The 15,118-nt window shown below is 36.6% G+C and overlaps 2 protein-coding genes across 3 annotated transcripts; one reads left to right on the top strand and one right to left on the bottom strand.

Moving 5' to 3' along the window:
• Window positions 1–333: 333 nt before the first annotated feature.
• Window positions 334–2,594, bottom strand: LOC122307979 (transcription factor MYB17-like). The gene is made up of 3 exons (XM_043121125.1): window positions 2,288–2,594; window positions 1,646–1,775; window positions 334–1,195 (listed from the first exon to the last, which is right to left on the bottom strand). Exons 1-3 carry the CDS (start codon window positions 2,418–2,420, stop codon window positions 589–591), a joined length of 870 nt encoding a protein of 289 aa, XP_042977059.1. The 5' UTR covers window positions 2,421–2,594; the 3' UTR covers window positions 334–588.
• An 8,539-nt stretch (window positions 2,595–11,133) lies between these two features.
• On the top strand, window positions 11,134–12,879 carry LOC122307769 (25.3 kDa vesicle transport protein). Of its 2 annotated transcripts, XM_043120856.1 has the most exons (5): window positions 11,148–11,396; window positions 11,568–11,728; window positions 11,935–12,081; window positions 12,181–12,254; window positions 12,398–12,879. In XM_043120856.1, the coding sequence occupies exons 1-5, from the start codon at window positions 11,173–11,175 to the stop codon at window positions 12,503–12,505; spliced, it is 714 nt and encodes a 237-aa protein (XP_042976790.1). In that variant the 5' UTR covers window positions 11,148–11,172; the 3' UTR covers window positions 12,506–12,879. The 2 variants fall into 2 exon arrangements, with proteins under 2 accessions (XP_042976791.1, XP_042976790.1); XM_043120857.1 differs by lacking the exon at window positions 11,935–12,081 and having other exon boundaries at window positions 11,134–11,396.
• The last annotated feature ends 2,239 nt before the right edge of the window (window positions 12,880–15,118 follow it).

Genomic DNA, 15,118 nt, shown 5'->3' with positions numbered 1-15,118 from the left:
AATAAAATTTATTATTAAAAAATTATTATTTTTTCATATAAATCTCACCGCATCGCTTACATGCTCATAACCGTAATTATCATTTATACTCGTTATTACTACTAAAAACAAAAGGCAGAAATATACTTTTAATATCTATATATAGCATGTTTTCATACATGGCACAGAACTAAATTTGCCAAACAATGAATGGTTAATCGAGTGAGAAAAAAACATCCCCGGCCGTCTCAAACTCCCACTATAGTATTTTTCCTATAGTCCAATAGGATTTTCAAGAAGTTGTAAGCAAAAGAAGACAAACTACTCAAGTGTTTCCCATATAGCCCCATAGGATTTTCAAGTTTTAATTTGTTTTCTGCATCTTTTCAGAAAGTAAAGAGCATTTGGTATGAAAATCAAGGAAACCGATTAAACTAACAAGAAGATATACAAAAGGCGAAACTTAAAAGGTGCCAAACTATCTATTAAGCCAAATTAGCTAATAACTAAACTTCTCTTCCCATGTTAGCCGCATTAAACTGCTCTAACCATGTAATGCAACACCGGAAAGAGGCATTTTGTACTGACATCTAGTTTGGAGCAAAATGTCTATGCTTGAAACATCTCATCACCATCTGGGAAATCTAGCAGCAGGTCTAATGCTGAATCAGAAGAATCCATGAGATCGAAAGAGGTGAGAGAATCCGAGTTGGCCATTGCTTCGTCCGCCATTGGTCGATAGCCATGTTCTTGTTCTGAAGTCATTTTAGTAGTGGTGCCAACGGTCCTGGTGTTTTTCACTTGTATTGTAACATCAGAATCCGAACAACATTTTGTCGATGAAGATGTTTGAGAGACAGGGCTTTGACAGGCTGCACCATCTTTTTCTTTGATAACCCGAAATGATTCTCCGACTTCTGTATTCCAAAGACGGAGGAAGTGATCACAGTCGGTCTGACCCATGGATGAGAGGTTGTGCAGCAATGATTCCATTGATAAGCGAGCCTCAGCCTCCACTCTGGCACTCTCCCACTGTACCATGTGGCGAGTTGACGGAGATTCGGATTTGGCATTGCTTGGCTCAAGTTTGGAGGATAACTTGGGCACCCATGGGCCACGGACCGAGCAAAGCAGACGCTTCTTTAAATGAGTGTTCCAATAGTTCTTAATCTCGTTGTCTGTTCTTCCAGGAAGTTGTGATGCTATGGCAGCCCACCTGCAGTGAAAGAACCACAAGGTCCAGAATCCGGATCGTGGTAATGGAATCTACGGATTTTATTTTATTTTTTATTTTTATTTCCCTCGTAGAACAAAACGCATACTCAATTCTGACCAGGATTTAAGGGCCTGAAATTGGATTTATTCATATTTATTTTCCTCACAGGAGGGAAAAAAAAATTACAAAATTACTTCACACATCACATATTAAGCTCAAGCTGAGTCGTAATGAAGTCCACCTATATAAACGAGTTGAAAGCTAGCAATCTACGAGGTGATTTATGCATCAAGGTGACATGATGAAGATTCAATAGAAAGGAAGATCACTCATGTTTGAGAGTGAAATAGTGCGAAGACTTTCATAGCCTAGCAGATTGAGGAGCACTGAACAATGTTCTATGCACCAAAATCACACACACACAGAGGAGTGACCACTGTATATTAGTACCTGTTGCCGAGCATGCCATGAAGCTGAATTACAGTATCCTCTTCCTCAGAAGTAAACGGACCGCGTTTAATGTCAGGACGAAGATAGTTAATCCACCTAAGCCGACAACTCTTTCCACATCGAAGGAGACCTAGTCAGAGACATAGTTCATTGCTTAAAATTCTGGCAATTAAGATTTACAAAAATTGTCTGTAGGTTCCTTGCAAACACACAGAAGCATAAAGTATAGAAATGTCGTGATTTTCAAACGAAGAATCTCTCTCTCTCTCTCTCTCTCTCTCTCTCTCTCCACGGATAGAAAAGGGCAAAAAAGGCACCTTTTACTCATCAAAATATGTCTTCCAACAAGTATTTTCCCATAAATTACAGCTTCAAAACAGATGTTTTGACAAGTCGCATTAAAGCATCATATCAACCCACTAAATCTTATATGAAAATAATCTTTAATTAGCTCCTCGGAAGTACTTCCCTCGTGAAAGAGCAAGTTTTCACTCACAAATGCAAGAAAAGCTCTTCCAGAACACTAACCAGAGGATAACCATCTTCCCCCTTTTCAATAGTCTATCAAAATAACCTCAAATCCAAGACGTCAATGCCAAAACAGGAGATCAAAATCATTCTTATGAAAAGTAGAATATGTACCAGCATGCTTGGGGAGGGTACGCCAGCTGCCATGGCCATGCTTGCTGATGTACCGTACCAAGATTTGGTCCTCTTCAGGACTCCAAGCCCCTTTCTTCACTCCTTCCTTGTCACAACACGGAGCCCTTCCCATATTCACCTCCTACCTCATTCACAGACGATGACCACTATTAATAGACTTTTTTTTTTTGAAAATGACTATTAATAGACTTGAAGCCCGCAGAGATTTTATGTTCCTCCCATGTTAATATAATTAATACAAAGGGTGTGGGAGACGGAATCGAAGTGGTGGGATTTCTCAGCTGCATCTGACGGTCTTAAATGCTCATGTTTTATATATGTTGATCTTATGGGGGTGCATGGTGGAAGATCGGGCGGCTTCTGGAGCCAGTGTTGCATTTATTTTGTACTTTTCTACGGACAGCTTCATTGCGAAATATATTACTTCAAAGAACATGATATTTATTAGCAGAACCAAGATAAGTATACGCCCCAGAGATTGTTTGTAAAAGAAGAGATCTTTAAATTTAATGAGAGAGAGAGAGAATCGTATTTGAATGCAGAGAGAATTAAAGAAATTCATAGAGAACGAGTGTCCATTTCCCATATTGGGTCTCGTGCAATGCAACATTCCTTCGAGATCTCGGACGAAGATTGCGAAAATGTTCTGCTATTCAATGAAGTATGGGATTTGGGGAGCTAGGAATTCAAAGAAGCTAGTAGATGGGCAACAACATAATTTCATTCGCTTTGATACGTGTATATATCACGTGGTGTACAGCTGGTAAGTTTTTGTACCACGTCATCTTTTCAGGGTCAGATTAACGTAAGAGTTCATAAATTTACGAATAATAATAATAATAATAATATTTATAATTTTAGAGTAATAAGTGTTTATATATATATATATTTTTAAAAAAATAAATATAAAATTTATTAAAAAAAATAATTTTTTTAATAATAAATTTTAATTTAAAAAAAAAAACGTGACATCTACCAGATCCACGGACAATAATTATCTAACCTCGTTCTTTGCACTTTGATATTAATAGGAATTCCGTAATAGGGACAAAAAAAAGATCAAGATTAGCCGGCAGAGTTATTGCTTTTGACAGCCATTTAAAGCAATTCATTCAAGACACTGGTCTTCGATATTAATGTGCAGGTCTCCCTCCTTCCGGGAATTTATATGTAGGGCGGTGCTACTCCCACAGAGGAAGGCCACCGAAACCCTCACAGGTAAACTATTTTTATCTCTTTTTTAATTTTTAATTATTTGTTAAAAAAATAAAACTCATAAATTCATTAAAAATAAATACTTAACTATTAAGTAAAAAATAAAAAATAAAAAAATAAAAACTCATAGTCGGTGGCTACCATTTGTGGGAGAATAAATTCCCTTTATACGTAGAAGAAATTTTGAAAGCAGCTACTATTTAGAAGTAATTATTGCACTCATTATGTATAAACCGGGTTCACTATCAAGTGAACTGGCTCTAACCTAAACCGACACCATCCCTTCAAAACTCCTCAATCTAGTAACCTTTTTTGCAACTCCCCCTCTCTTCATAGCCTTCAAGCCCTTCAATCTCGTGTTGCCCCCTCAGTCCCACAACTCTTTTTCTGCGGCTCCCTCTCCCTTCACCCATGAGCCTTCAACGTCTTTAGTCTCATGATGGCAATGCGGTTGCTCCCTTGGTCTCACAATGGCGGCTCGAGCCTTCAACGTCCTCAGTCTCACGATGGCGACGTGGTTGCCCCCTCAGTCCTGCGACGATGTCCCCTCAGTCCCACAACCCTTCTTCAGCAGCTCCCCCTCGCAGTGATTTCTTGATTTTTTTTTCTTTGAATATCTCTGTAATTTGCCCTAAATTGATAATAATCTAGGGATTTTGTTTGTGATTTGCCCCCACCCCACCCCATCCCCGACTTCTCTGTGATTTCTTTCTACTGATTTCTAGATTTTTGTAATTTGCCCCAAATTGATAATAATTTAGGGTTTTTGGCTATGATTTGAATTTGGTGATCGTATAGCATTAGTGGAGAGGTGGGATGCAGATATGCTGGAGGGTTGAAAATTTATTATTACTGGTTGATGTGCGGAGTAAATGTCATTAGTGACATAAATATCATAAATTTTGCTTCACCATGGAGATCAAGTTCAATCAATGTCATTATTTCCATATGAGAATCTTGAGTTATATGCTCTTTCAACTTCAATGAACTTCATTACCTACTATTAATCTATTGGTTACAAAACTAAATAGACACGAGTTGAGAAAATCTAAGCATCTCTGTTTCAAGAGAGTTGGATTGCATGCCAGTACATGAGTCGCAGGTGGCGCTGGGAAGAGACGCGGGTTCCTAGCAAGGGAAGAGGGTAGGTTTCAAGGTGGGATGGATGCAAAATTTGAACGGGGAAAGAAAGTAAAACTAGCGTTGCAAAACACACGTTTCACTTGAAAAGAAGAAAGAAAGTAGTAAAAGTAGCCTGTGTGTAATGTGTGCACTGCTACAGTGGCTACTCTGTAGCACGACTATTTTGTTTTACTGTCCACTTCAGACCATTGATGACTATGCATGCGCAAAAAAATGGCATCTGTTATAAACTATCTTAAATTGTATGACCACATTTAGCTAGCTGTCAAATGCATAGTGCATAGTGCTAGCATAGTGAGCTAGCCGTCAAATGTATAGTGCTAGTCGTCAAAAGCATAGTCTCTTTTATAACCCTATATATATGGGTATATTGATGTTATATGATATATAGATCAAGAAGAGAATCTCCTCTTTCGTTCTCTCTCAATCTCTTGAAACTCTTTCATTTTCATTAAATTTCATAACACGTTATCAACACGATTACTCTTTATTTTCTTTCTCTCTTTCTGTGCGTTTCTTTAATCCTCATCACTAGAAACCCAGAACCAAAAATCCGATTCAACTTGTCAATTCCCTTGGCCTGGACAATAACACAGTTAGTTTGGGTTGTCGGACCAGCTGAAGCTTCTCATATTCACGGCGGCGCTGCTAAGGTGCACCGGGTCTGCAACCTCTGTGAAAAGCTGTCCGAACTGCTTGAGAACTTCCATGAGAAAATTAGAAATCTCCACTACCCACAACCTCAGCTCTCTCTCGATTTCGAGCCTAACTAACTCCCATAAAGGAGAGTTATTTTCTAGTATAATTGTCAATGTCACACCGGACAGAGACCGGCTCCGAGAAGCAGTTATCGTAGATCTGGGAGCGCAGGTGTTTCTGGGACAGCAGGTTTGTCGAGTGCACGTGCTGATCGCAGAACAAGCAGAGCTTGGCGGAGTCGGCCCTACAGTAAAGAACCGCAAGCTGCTCACTGCAGAATTCGCATGGCACGATCTCTCCATGACTCCCCATTTCAATTCCGATTTGTTCCTCAGCAGAACCCGGATACCCTTTCAAATGTTCGAAGCTCCTTCCATCGCTCTCCAAGTCCCAGATCGTCCTCCTTCTAGCGCCGTGCCCATCGTCCTCCTGCAATATGCAGATCTACTGATCTAGCTCGCCCTCAAGCCTGTGAACAAAATCCCAGATTTGGTCCTCGAAAATAAATGGAAGATGAGCACGCCGGGCTCCACCTGGGCGACCCACTCCTTTGGCTCAATCTCCTCCACGAACACCACAGGCTCCACTCTGCGTGAGCTAGACTGACGAAATTCGACATCACCGTTCCGTAAATAGCTCCTATACCTGAAAAATTGCAAGCACCTGTATGCGCATGGGTTGATCTCGGCCTCTGTGCTGAGGTTGAAGATGGGAAAAAGTCATGTGAGGCCGACAGTGAGTTCGAGGTCACGGGTCATTATTGGCAACAAATTTTCTTCAAACGAGGGGCCTCATCACGGACAAAAAGTGCGCTCCCCTCATGCTTCGTCTCGCATGGCACTCTACTGGGACCTTTGACGTTAAGGAAAAAAAAATGAAAAGGAGGTCCCTTCGGTACCATGAAGCTAAAGGCCAAACTCGAACACGCCGCCTATTATGACTTCCACGAAGGACTCAGAACGGCTACCTACTTCGTTTTATTTTTCTCTCTTATAATATTATTATCTTGAAAAATGCAGGGTGTAAAAGCTTTTTAGCAGGCAACTAGCTGGATAAATTAGACTTCTTGAAAACTTTAGAGCAAAAAGTGGAGTTGGTAACACATCTCGTGATTAGGTGAGAGGTGAGTTGGTTTCTATTCAGGAAAAGGATTTGGGTCCATGAATTCTCTCAAGATCAAAATAATGGCTGTCAAAGGTACAGTAAAAAATGGCACAAGTTGCAAGGGTGGAGCCTTACCATTTCGGCTTTATGCGATACATTCATTAAAGGAAGCATCTTTGGATAAGTATAAAAAATAAGCCAACTTGTTTTTGGTATTATTATATGGAGCCCACTTGCTTTTAGAATTAAGCCTTCCACCGTATATCAAATACGACATTGGACCCAGTTTATCCTCGAAGAGATAAAGGATGAGTTCAATCAACGATAATTTTTTTTTAATTGGCATATCATGTTTGATTAATAGTTTCTATTAGTTTTCTGACAGGAGTCATGTGCCGTGATCTTTTCAATCCCAGTAATTTTCACAATACACGAAGGTCCTGATGACACTGAAGATAGTAATCTTCTATTTCAAGTAAGTTTTTCAATATATTATTCATAATTCTTGAGGTGAGTATTAATGATTACATCTCAAGTTATATCTATGATGAATTAAAATTTTTATAATTCACATTTTAATGTGATTAATTTTATTCATATTGTTTAGATACAAGTTTTATTTATTGATGATATGATTTATCTGAGCATGGAAATGGAGCATCCTTGAAGGATCGCCCTAAATCAATAATAGCTTGTGAGTATCTCATAGTTTAAATGACTGATACTTGTATCAAAAACTCATTATGATTTATGCACCTGAAGTTGCATAATTGAAATTGTGGAAATATCGAGTATGCTCCTGAACGTCTCGAATGTGCTCCTGAAATAGCAATATTGAGTATGCTCCTGAAGTAGCAATATGAAATGCAAACGTTCACAATATATTCTAAATTTATATATGGTCTTTCAATGACTGAGCAAAATAATGAGTTTTTGATGAGACTCATTAGTCACGTCTTAATAGATCTACATCATTCCCTAAAGTGAATGATAATGAATTTATATCATTCTATTCCCTAAAGTGAAAAGAATGATACGTTTCATTCAAAGAAACTAAGAGATTGGACGTGATAATGAATATCTTTTCGGGCCAGAAGCTCGTATTGGAAAAGCTGTAAGCTTTCTCTTTGAGATGATATTATATAAATTATTAAATCAAATATTATGATGCATAAAAAAGGTGATATGATTCAAAATATTTGTATCTTTTCATAGTTATCTTGATCATCCAAAATGAATTACGATAAGTCGAATGATTTTCATATGGACGTTCATAAAAGAACCCGAAGATTCTTTTACTATAAAGTCTTACCACCAGAAGTAGAAAGAAAAATTTGCTTGAAGCAAATAAGATGAAATTATTCGACGTTATCTTGATTATCATATGTGAACCAGAAGTTCAGATGATAATTAAATTTGAGATACAATAAGATAAAAATGTCTCATATTCTAGCTGCTAAAATCCCAGCGAGGATTGAAGTCCCTGCAGGACAATTAAGAAATTCAGCAGTCTAAAAATATGTATAAAGACATGTGAGACTTATCAATACAAAAGATAGAGTATCTCAAAAGAGAAAGGCACAAATAATTTGGTGCTCCTGAAGAGGCCATACCCACAAAACAAGCAATAAAGTCCATCCAAATTCTCTGTATAAAATTCTCCTATATAAACTCTTGAAGAGTGCCTCCTTAAAAGGTTTTTCATGAAAATGTATTCCCTTGAAGAGGGACAGGTACCTGAAAATAACGAGATCTCGATACATTTCATGAATATTGGAGAAATTATGGATAGAAATAAAATTGTTGTCGACAACGTATTTCCATATGAGATGGCAATTGACATTACCAGAAATAATGATGAAAGTGAATCAAGAATCGTTGAAGAATACGACGTAAAATATTGGCCAAATTTGAAAGAAACAATTCCTGCAGAATTGATTCACTAGTAAAATATGATGCATCGGGACTTATAGTCCAAACACCTAAAGAGGTGATGCTTGTTAAATGTCGGTGGGTATTTATAAAAAGGAAATAAAAGTGTGATATATAAATCACGAATCAGTTTCTCAATTTCTGCAGAATTGATATCACAAAGTAAAATGTGATAAATATGGACTTGAAATCCAAACACCTAAAGAGATGATTTTTGTGGATATTTATATACATGATATAAAAAGCCTGAAACTTTTAATATGAAAATGTGATATAGAAATCACAAGTGAGTTTCTCGAAGAAACAATATTGATATGATTTTAAAGTGGTTGAAATCATATTGAAATTTTTATTAGCTTGAAAGTTACCGAGAGTTTGGATATGCATGATTAACTGCATATTTATATGGATCATTGGATCATGATATATATATGAAAATTCCTGAAGGATAGAAAATGTCTGAAACTTCTAATATGAATACATCTGGAAATATGTATTATATCAAGTTTCAAAGATCCTTATATGATCTAAAGCAATCCAAACGCAAATGGAAACAAGCTATTATTGCAGTTTATATATATGATTTAAATGTCATTGAAGTTCCAGAAGAGCTCATAAAAACTGCACATATTTGAAATATAAATCTGAAACCCTTGCGGCTTCAAGGGGAAGATGGATGATGTTATTAGTCATGAAATACCATCTTTAAATACAATTAATATTTCAGATTCATATTATGGGTTTGATATAAAGTGTGCATTATTAAAGAAGAAATAAAAGGGAGCACACAGAACATCTTCCAAAAGATAGAAATACAAATATGAATATTTGTGAAATATTATTATCTTGAAGCAAGAATTACAGAAATTCGAGGCACTTTGCCTCATTCTTTAAATGCTCTTGTTCTTCAAGAATCTGCATGACATCCCTATCTAAAGGGGTGGACAATTATCGAAAAGAAGATTTAAGTAAGGATTTTAAATTCCTATTCTCTTGCTTTATTGATTCTATCTTCATGTTGGACTCTAGAAGAAATCGCTAAAATATAGCAATATTCTCGTGGAGATTGTCAACTCCACAAGTTCTGGATTGCAGTCGCTGAGAAAATGCGACAATGGATGATGAGTATCAGGTACCGAGACTCACAAGCTCATAGATAGCTTCATTATCTGACCTATGAGTCAGATCATTATATTGCATGATAGCACTTGTGGTAGAAGCAAGAACAGCTGATGAACGAGGTGCAGAGTACCTCATATATTGGCCATGAGAAGATCGATGAGCCATTGCAGGATAAGAATGCAGAAAGAGATTGCAGAATAAAAATGCAGTATGATTACAGAAAAGTGAAGAAGATGAGATGCGGATGAAGATGAGCTGAATATCTCTTTTATAGAGAAAATTATGATACAACATCTCTTGTGAAGCAAGAGAAAAGATATGGAATATAACTTCATAGCTCTGTGGCGTCTGACAGCACGCCTGATAGCTGCGGTGCCTGACAGCACGCCTGACACCTACAGAAGAGTTGAAAATCCGAGGTGCTTGTCTGATCTTAAAAGGCTGGCCACCGTTTTTTTTATTGAAAAATGAGGTTAGCGGTTTAATGTTGATAAATTCTCTACTAACTGTGTACGTTATTTATAAGAACTCCAGAAGAGTACAACTACAGAAGAGTAGTGATGAGCAGAAAGATTCATTTGTGATTATTTTATCAACATGGATCAAGTCCACAATTAGTTGTATATACAGATGCAAGTTATCTTTCAGATACACACAAGAAGATCATTGCAATTCATGAGAAGAAAGTTGAAATTGATATCAAGAAGGTACGGTCAAGTAAAAATCTGGCAGATTTATTCACTAAAGCATTACCAATTGCAACATTTAAGAAGATTATCCAGAACATTGAAATGCGGAGGTTTGAAAACCTGTTATCATGCACTTTTCAGGGGAAGTAATGTCTTGAAGACTTGTGCTGATTGTACTCTTTTTCCTTCGCTAAGGTTTTATCCCACTGGGTTTTCCTTTGCAAGGTTTTAATGAGGCAATCCTAAAGCACTTGACGGTACACATGAATATTGTACTCTTTTCCTTCGCCATTGGTTTTTTCCCACAGGGTTTTTCCTTGGCAAGGTTTTAACGAGGCATATTCTTTAAATATGGTCATCCAAAGGGGAAGTGTTATAAACTATCTTGAATTGTATGACCACATTTAGCTAGCCGTCAAATGCATAGTGCATAATACTAGCATAGTGAGCTAGCCGTCAAATGTATAGTGCTAGTCGTCAAAAACATAGTCTCTTTTGTAACTCTATATATATAGATATATTGATGTTATATGATATATAGATCAAAAAGAGAATCTCCTCTCTCGTTCTCTTTCAATCTCTTAAAACTCTTTCATTTTCATTAAATTTCATAACAGCATCAACATATTAGTACCACTAATGTTTGCATGAGATAAGATATATACCGATCGAAGAAACAAAGGGATGAGGAAATGAATATTCTTACATTACTGATCAATTAATTATAAGCTGGCTGTCTGTCTGTCTGTATGGTAATTACGTACTTAATTTTGCCACCCCTTGAAGAAACCGAGCTGTACATGATTCTCCTCCGGCTAGGGTTTCTTTTGCACACCCTAAGAATAACTTCATCTCAAGTAGTACTGCTCCCCTCACATGACAGCTTCCTTTCCCCGCCCCCATGCAGCCCACCCAGATTAATTAAGTACTTTTCTCCCTATTTAAGGAGATCCAATTGTCATGATCATCTCTTGGGAAATGGTCAAGCTCACAATTGTTGGAAGAGTGAGGGATGGGTTGCCTCTTGCACAAGGACCTCGATATCTGGGTATTACTGATCATGGTCAGGAAAATGACTACTTCTCGTGTTACAAACAGCAGGCAGAGTTATTACTCAGCGGAATCTCAAGAGGAGAGTTGGCTCCTTCCAAGATGACTATCCGCCTTGATCACCACTGCTTTAAGTATCCTTTAATTTTTATATATTTATTTATTTATTTTAATCAAGCATTAATTGAACTCGTTTTTTTTCTTTCTTTCTTTCAAGGCGTTTGAAAGAAATTAAGCCATCATATGCAATCTTTGATCGTGGTATGCAAAATTTACTTAATATTTTGAATTTGACGTTAATTAAGCTACTTGGTGGAGAATGGTATCTTCTTCATCACATTGTGCGATTCTTCATATCCAAGAAAACTAGCTTTTCATTATCTACAAGATCTGCATCAGGAGTTTGAGAAGTTCGACAATAGTCTCATCGAGAAAATCACAAGGCCATACAGCTTTGTCAAATTCGGTACGTATTTTAATTTCCTGTTTAACACGATTCTTATTTAGTTAGATACAAAGAATTTGAAGAAGGAAGAACAAGAAAATCATGGGATATATGTAATTTATAGTATACGCATGACGAACGGGCTAACATGACCAATTGATACCTGTAACGTTCGATCATATTTTTTATTAATATATATATATTAATGCTATTTTAGTTCTGATCAGATAGCATCATTGGGAATATTAGAAAGCGATATATTGATACAAGAACACAGGCCAACCTATCAAAGCTTAGTGCTAACCGAAAACAAGAGTTAGATATTGTAACGAAACATGTGTCTGAAATTTTAGAATGCTGCAGGCAAAACTCGGGTAATATTAATCATTTTCTTTTATGTACGTACTTGAGTTAGCTTGACTTTTAGATCAACCACGAAGACGCGTAAATCAAATAATGTTCCTGTCTTGCAGATCAAATTCCCGAAAGAATATTAACGGGGACACCTCCAACTCCCTCGTCAATATGGGGTTCTCCACGCCTTCAGGTATACATACATACATAATGTATGTATGTATGTATGCAATATTTTTTCACAGACCTACGCATATCAGCAACCGATCGAATTAAGAACAAGATCATGATCATGTTAAGTTGTAATATTTCGATTTTTTTTTTTTTTTTACACAGGTAATTGCCCTAAAATGGACGCCTATCACGATTATTGTTGTGGTTGCTGTTGTTCTTTTATGGGCTAGCTTCATACTCACTGAAAACTTCATCATTTCAAGTTTATAAATCGGCTGAACTCAGATAGTTAAATTAAGGACCGGCCCATACCTTCGGAGTTCATCATAGATATAAGGGGTCGAGATCGATCGTTCAACTTGACATGACTTTGGGGAACGTACGTATATACTACTGATATTGCAACCTGAAGCTTGCAATTACTCGGAAAATGATTGCATTCCTTATATGCAGATGATCATCATGTGAAAGATGTAACTAATTATTTGATTTGGTCGGTACTAAAATATGTAAGAAATAAGCAATTAGAGCAAATTTGCTTGATGAGCATGCAACAGAGCAAGCAAGCAATTTTGTGTTGAATGTAATTAATTGATCATATGCCCAATTCTGCGGGGGGCAAAGCTTGCCTCTTTTGTTTACAACTCTATGCTTGGAACATGGAACGATAGTACTTATGCTTGAATCGGGTTTTCTATGAATTTAGATTTATTGGAAAGTCGATCCAAGCAGAACCTGGCCTCCGATGGATCACCATGCACGGCCTGCATGAAGCCCACATAAGCTTATAATATATTATGATGACGGAAAATGCTTAGGTTAAAACATTTGTACCGAAAAATTATACTTAGTTTTAGTGTGTGCAAACTCACTATACAGTTTTTTTTTTTTTTTTTAAAGTACATTCATGGGTAAATATATGAGATCCATACAAAAAAATTATTATTTTTAATCGTGGACCCTACTTTTTTCTAAAGAGAGTGTGTGAGTTTTGTATATACTAAGACTATAAATAGTAATATTACTGGTAAGAAAATTGGAAATCGTGTAGTTTCTAATCACATGCTAAGTCAGTATATAATTTGTATTGTTTGTAGTATTGATATTGTTGGCATAGTAAAACCCAATGCCAAACAAGGCGATCGCAAATGGTGGATGTTGAACTAGATCGAGAAGAGAAACGTGTGATTCCCATATCATCATCAGCCAGCTTTTGTTTCCTCTCCTAGCTTTGGTTAATTTTGGCTCAAACTGATCAATGCTAGCTGACCTGATTAATTGTTGCGTAATCGGCCATTTAATTCATGCCACGCTTTCTAGCTAGAGTACGTATACCCGCATTTCTATTTATATATGAGTTTTGCTACATACAAGTACAGTCGCGCACTAATATGTGTACTGATACTGATTTATTCATACTTAAAATTTAAATTAACATTATTTTCAATAAAATCTATTTTTTAACCAATCACATCACATTGGTACACAGATTAGTACACAATTATGCTTGCAACTATATTTTTCCTTTATATATATATACAAGTTTATATCTAAAAAAACCTTAAAAACAGATTCTTGAATATTTGTGTACGTAATTTGAAGGCATTCTACCTTAGAGTAATAGCCATTAATTAATAAAGGCCATGGAGATCAAAGCTGGAGACCGTCCTGTAATGGTACGTACTGTATTTCTCTTCCAACCTTTGACATGAATACGTTATACCAATGGCCCTATGTACTAGTACTGTTAATCTCTTCCAAGGCTCAAGCTTTCACACAACCATGCATGGAAGAATTTCAAAATTTAAATGACAATATATATTATATTAATTGAGTTTTGATCAGGGTTTCTCCAAAAGAAATTAATCCATGGAAGAATAACCACTAATTAAACTTTTCGATTGACAATACCTTTCAAACAATTTTTAGTGGCATTCTAATTATCAGCAGCCAGCGATATTAATATTCTTATTAATTAAAAGAATAATTTGTGGTTATTCTTCCTCGATATTCTTGCCTTTGAAACTTTTCCGTTATAGTTATGTATAATATTACATGAGTACATCATTACTACTCATGTTGAAATCATGATCAGATACCTCAATATCCCGGCCCAGGGATAAAATATTGATCGTCCCCAAACATAAATTGTGAGTTAAACATCCCAGTAGGCGAAGCATGCAGGCTTAGCACGTTAACAAACTCGCCACCACATCATTTGACGGAAAAGTACCATGGATGGGAGTTTCCTGCAAGTTTGAATTATGAGAAGATGCAGCATCTCTGAAAGGAGTCGGCCTTCACCTGAATTTGCAGTACTGTTTCTGCCATGAAAATTGTTACCTAAATGACTAACATAAGAGGGAGGTGAATTGAGTTGTATTAAAAAAATAACAATTATAAATCAAATATATAATATAAAATATAAACAAAATATGAAATAACAATAAATATAAAGAGTAAGGGTAAGAGAGAAGCAAACTCAGTATGTTAACGAGGTTCGGCCCCACTGCCTACGTCCTCGTTTCAAGCTACTCCTTGAAGATTGTCAAATTTACTATTCAACCTCCTTCAGGTGGAGATAGAAACCTATTACACCTTTGAACAACACCGCTACAAAGGATCCGTGTAGAACACCCTCTACACTTACAATCACCTTACACGTGGTGATTCAACTATTCCCCGTGTAGAATACTTTCTACACACACAAGGGTTATATACACCATTTTTCTGATACAAGAGCTGATAGTGGGTAGGTTATCAGAAAACACTCCTCAATGAGTGAAATAAGAACAATACAGTGCAAACTATATCTCTCAAAATGAACAAGGATTAAGGCTCAATGCTTAGAGAAGAGAGAATGAAAGCTTTGAATGAATGTTG

The sequence above is a fragment of the Carya illinoinensis genome, chromosome 4 (assembly GCF_018687715.1).
Source record: "Carya illinoinensis cultivar Pawnee chromosome 4, C.illinoinensisPawnee_v1, whole genome shotgun sequence".
Taxonomy (NCBI): domain Eukaryota; kingdom Viridiplantae; phylum Streptophyta; class Magnoliopsida; order Fagales; family Juglandaceae; genus Carya; species Carya illinoinensis.
Note: the sequence above shows the minus strand (reverse complement) of the source record. Positions and strands in the feature narration are given on the sequence as shown.